We start from the raw sequence: 5,390 nt of genomic DNA, 5'->3' as shown, positions 1-5,390 counted from the left end.
TATGATACTACTACCACTAGATGCCCTCATTGTTTCCTATGAGAATATCACATGTGTTTTCATAGATCCAATGATGAGTCAGAAAATTTCTCAGTTATCTTATACTCCCTTCATTTCTTTATATAAGGTGTATTTGTTTTTTGATAAAATTTTATAATGTAGGTGCATTTCTTATCATTCCTCGTAATTCCGTCATTAGCCTTTCAAATAAAGGAAGACATCTCTCCCCTGATTGCATGATTCCCTTTTTGTAAAGAAAAAAAAAGGAAACTATCTCTTCTGATTGCGTGCATCTCTTACTTTCCTCGCATAAATGATTTAGTTGTCCGCTAATCAATGATTTAGACACGGTAAATTTAGTCCGAACATGTGTAGAATTATGTGCCTTGGTTACCGTGCCAAAAATAATACATCATACATAAAGAAATAGAGAAATACTTTTTCGTAATAGCAAAACAAATTCTAGAAACAAATATTGGAAATCCCAACAGTTTGCGGGCGGTAAAAAAAGAAGAAGGGGAAGAAGAACAACATCTACTCATTTTCATTGATGAAATGTATGTACTCACAACTAACAAATATGAACAAGAAACCAGTTGAAACGAGTGGTTAGCTATCTCAAAAACAGTCAACAACAAATATGAACAAGAACATTGCACACACATTTTTGATTGATCTTTTTACTGCAAAATTTGCATCATTGCATTACACCGATGATGTGATCATGTCATCTGGGAGCCGAGAGCTGCTGTGCCGACACGCACGACGGCGGCGACCAGCTGCTGCTGCCGGCGGTCATGTCCGAGCCCTTCCACTTCCCCTTCCACCCGCCGGGCCGGACGTCGACGAGGCCGCGCCCGTACATCCTGAGGTACGCGAGCTGCTCCGTCCTGGGCGCGCACACGTCCATGCTGCCGTCGAGCATGCCGGACACCGCCGTCATGGCCGGCCGCACCGCCGCCTCCTCCTGGAGGCAGCACAGCGCCACGCGCACCACCCGCGCCACCTCCGTCGCGTCCGCCCGGCCCTCCAGCCTCGGGTCCACCAGCTCCAGGCACCGCCCCTCCTCGTGCAGGTCCAGCGCCAGCGCCGGGAAGTAGCTGCTCCTGGCCTTGGTCGCCTCGCCGGCGACACCGCCGTCCGACGACGCGGCGCTGGTGCTGCTGCCGGTGGTGGTGGTGGTGTGGTGCTCATCGTCGTCCTGCTTGGAGTTCTTGCGGCCGCGCAGAATCTCCAGCAGCACCATGCCGAAGCTGTAGACGTCGGCCTTGTCGGTGATGGGCGCGTTCATGAGCCACTCGGGCGCCAGGTACCCGCGGGTGCCGCGCATGGTGGTGAAGAGCCCCGACTGCTCCGGGCTCATCAGCTTGGCCAGCCCGAAGTCGGCGATCTTGACGCCGCCGCGGTCGTCCAGCAGGATGTTCTCCGGCTTCACGTCGCAGTGCAGGATCTTTCGGTCGCAGCCGGCGTGGAGGTACGCCAGCCCGCGCGCCGCGCCCACGCACACGGCGAGACGCTCCGGCCACTCCAGCACGTCCCTCTTCTTCGCGGCGGCGCCGGCGCCGGCACCGGCGCGGGAGAAGAAGAGGGACTGGTCGAGCGAGCCGCGGTTCATGTACTCGTAGACGAGCAGCTGCTGCCGCGCGCCCTCGGCGCAGAACCCGCGGAGCTTGACGAGGTTCACGTGGTGTACGTTGCCGATGACGGCGATCTCCGTGAGGAACTCGCGCCGGCCCTGCATGCCCAGGTTGTTCATCCGCTTGACGGCCACGGTGGTCCGGTCCGGGAGCTCGCCGCGGTACACGGAGCCGAACCCGCCGGAGCCGATCTGCCACTTGAAGCCGTTGGTGGCCGTCTCCAGGTCGACGAACGTGAACCGGGTCGGCAGGCCGGGGATGAGTACCTCGTCGTCGTCGTCCTCGCTTTCGTCGCCGTCCCCCTTCTCCGAGGGTACGTTGGACGATGCCCGCGACGACGACAAGGACGGCATCATGTGCAGCATGAACCAGCTGCTGCCGCCGTGGCCGTGCTTCTTCTTCTTGGCCTTGCCGTTGGTGCTGGCGCCGCCATGGCGGTTCTTCAGCCAGTGCACGCCCAGCACGTAGAGAAGGAAGGTGATGAACACGGCCGCCACGGCCGGCAGCACGATGCCGAATACGATGGTGATGGTGCTCAGGGACGAGGAGCCGCCGCCACTGCCTTGGCCGCGAGGTGGAGCCGGCGGGACCGTCTTGATGAAGGCGACGGCGGCGGCGGCTGCGCTGTTGCCGACGCGGAACATGGAGCCGATCTGGTTGTGCATGAGGAAGCAGGACTTGGAGGAGTTCTTGTAGACGAAGCCGACGCAGGAGCAGTTGGCGGAGCAGAGGTCGCGGCACGCCGAGAGCGCGTCGCCGGCCGTCGTCGGGAGCGCGAACTTGCCGGCGAAGTAGCCGATCCCGTCGCCCAGCCTCGTGTAGCTGTAAGGAGTCGCCGAGGGTGCTGCCGACGACGACGGCTTGGACTTGGAGGAGGCGTTGCCGGCGAGGCAGCTGTCAGACAAGACAGGGAGCGAGGAGCCGTCGGCCGGCGAGCAGCCGCCGGTGGTGTGCGTGGTGAAGGCGTCGGGGCACATGCAGGAGGATCCGTTGTTGCCGGGCGTGCAGAGGCCGAGGGAGCCGCACGGCAGCGGGAGGTCGCAGTCGCTCGCCGGAGCGGCCCAGACGGCGGGGAGCGTGGCTCGCGCCGCCGTGGGGGAGTAGGCCGTGCTGAGCGCGCGCAGGCGGCCGGAGGGGTCGAGCTTGAGGAGCATCCTGGTGGCCGGCGCGGGCGGCGACGCGAAGCGGAGGCTGAAGACGGTGTCCCGGCCATCGTCGTCGGCGAGGAGGTAGATGCCGGAGGCGTTGACCATCATGGATCGCACGGCGCGGTTGGAGTCCTGGACCGACGCCGGGTCGGAGGAGAGCGCCCAGTACGTGACGAAGTCACCTCTGCCGTCGGAGGAGGAGGCCCACTGGAGGAGCGCGTCGGCGGGGGTGAGGAGGAGGCGGTAGGCGCCGGGGGAGAGGTCCTGCTCCGACGCGGTGGCGGTGAGGAGGACGCCGACGGGGAGGACCTGGCCCTGGAGCAGCGTGTCGGTGGGCGCGTCGAAGGTGGACCAGAGCGTGGCGTTGCCGGCGTCGATGAGCGCGAGCTGGCCGGTGTCGAGCAGGCGGAGCGCGGCGACGGGGGCGGCGAGGCGGGGCGTGGACCAGGAGGGGCCGGACTGGTCGGCGGGGTCGGAGATGTAGAGGCCGGAGGCGTTGAGGGAGAGGATGATGGACTGGACGATGGTGGAGCCGGCGGTGGCGGCCCAGACCGGGGTGCGGGAGCGGTCGTGCAGGACGGAGAAGAAGTAGCGGGACATCTGGGTCTCCTCGCCGGCGGAGGGGGAGTCGGAGCCGGAGGAGTCGTCCGCGCCGGCGTTGAAGACGGCGGCGGAGAAGGTGTCGTTGGGGGAGCGGAGGAAGACGCCGCTGGTGTCGATGTAGTGCATGTAGGTGAGGTTGTAGGGCGGGTAGAGGAACTCCACCGGCACCGTGCGCGCCGCCGCCTCTCTCACTCCCCCGCCGCCGGCCAGCAGCAGGATTGTTAGGCTGCTGCAGCTCCATTGGAGGAGGAGGAGGCGAGGGAGCGCCATGGGATCGGCGCGTAGGAGAAGCTGCCGGCCGGAGAGGGAGGGGGAGGATAAAAGCGGCGCCTTTTTTTTCTTTTGCTGGTTTCGCCCGCGACGTAGAGAGGAGGGTTGACTTTGGAGCTGAATTTAATTACTTACACCAAGAAAAAAATACAAATGGCGTGGCAACACGGCAGCAATGGCAGAGAGAAGATGCAGCATGATCCTGCATGCCTGCCCAGGAAAATATAATTTTATTTTTCGGTGATATATTTGAGACTAGTAGCTAGGAGTATTTCAGATGTGGTGGTATCATAGCATTCATTGTATCTGGATCTGCTCCAACCTTGCAACTACTCCCTCTGTACCACAATATTAAAATATTCCTCACGCTAGAACAAAGGAATTAAAATAATACTTCCTCGGCAAACAAATACAAGAGTGTTTAGATCATTATTTTAGTGATCTAAACGCTTTTATATCTGTTTATGTGGGGAGTATCAATATTTGATCTGGTTGGACTTGGCGCGCTGATGGCCTCGATGATGTGCCTAACTTGCCGCCCTGCCATCCCCTCGTCGTTGTCGTCGTCCCCAACTTGTGCGACCAATGGATTGACCCGGATTAAAAAACTGGGAACTTAATTAGCTTTAGCTGAACATTCAAAAAATGTTGATGGAGTATGACAATAATGATAGTTTTCATTGTTGCAAACCCGCAAAAAAAAAGTTTCATTGTTGCAAGCTGGTTGGGTTGGGTGGGCTCGGCAAAAGGAAGAATTTGTGTTGCTGCCTCCGTGCCTCGTCCGTCATACTCTGGCCGAGATCACATGTATCTATCTATTTTATACTATATATATATATATATATATATATATATATATATATATATATATATATATATATATATCAAAAATACAGTAGAATAGCGTAGTATATATTATCTTTGATGATTCCATTAGTCCTTGCTTTGAGATTCCTGTTTTGGTTTCCTGTCAGGAGCAGTGCATCCCCCCAGGATTAGGTTTGAGGGGTCAGGTGGAACTCAACTTTTGTACGTACTTGTGCCTTAATAAGAAGAATATAAGAAGAGGACATGTATCGATTGAACTGTTCCCTGGAAGAAGGAGAGCTTATATTGTTGTAATTTATGAAAGGGTTGAAAGTGATCTTGTTTGACAGGCAGCCATGCTTTTTTTTCTTTTTTCTTTAGTAATAAATATTAGCAAAAAATTAATAAAAAAGAGGAGCAGCTGGCCGGCCAGGGAGATATGTATACAGATCCTATACACACGAGATAAGAACAAGGTGTGTTTGTGGTACGAGTAGATTGGCTGAACACACTAGTAGTAATATACTAGTCGTTGTCAGGCCTTGTACAATTGTATGTGCCTAGAAAAAACAGATTTTTGACCTGACTTGCAACGCTGGCCTGTCCTCTCCCCGGGTTTGACTTTGATCATGGCGTACGATTCATCAGAGAACTAATATATCATGCAACAGCCGCCGTTATATTGCAGTCTGCTGTTACGACCGAAAAAAGACCCGCCATAGTGCAATCCATGATTCGAGCCAAACCGGCGGGGCGCCTCAAACCGGCCTTAAGGCCCGGCCGGCCCTCCCGGTCACTGACCGATCATGTTTTTTTATCCAAATAGCCCCCTCAAACACGTTTTAAATGGTCGGGCTGATCGACACCCCTCATATCCTGCCTAAATATGGACCACGTCTGCCACGTCGTTCTGACGACGGGGTAC

At 56.2% G+C, this 5,390-nt stretch overlaps 1 protein-coding gene across 1 annotated transcript; it reads right to left on the bottom strand.

The window, feature by feature from the left end:
* Window positions 1-522: 522 nt before the first annotated feature.
* Window positions 523-3,738, bottom strand: LOC123110034 (G-type lectin S-receptor-like serine/threonine-protein kinase At5g35370). The gene has a single exon (XM_044530436.1). It carries the CDS (start codon window positions 3,656-3,658, stop codon window positions 728-730), a length of 2,931 nt encoding a protein of 976 aa, XP_044386371.1. The 5' UTR covers window positions 3,659-3,738; the 3' UTR covers window positions 523-727.
* Window positions 3,739-5,390: the final 1,652 nt, after the last annotated feature.

This window comes from Triticum aestivum, chromosome 5B, assembly GCF_018294505.1.
Source record: "Triticum aestivum cultivar Chinese Spring chromosome 5B, IWGSC CS RefSeq v2.1, whole genome shotgun sequence".
Taxonomy (NCBI): Eukaryota; Viridiplantae; Streptophyta; class Magnoliopsida; order Poales; family Poaceae; genus Triticum; species Triticum aestivum.
Note: the sequence above shows the minus strand (reverse complement) of the source record. Positions and strands in the feature narration are given on the sequence as shown.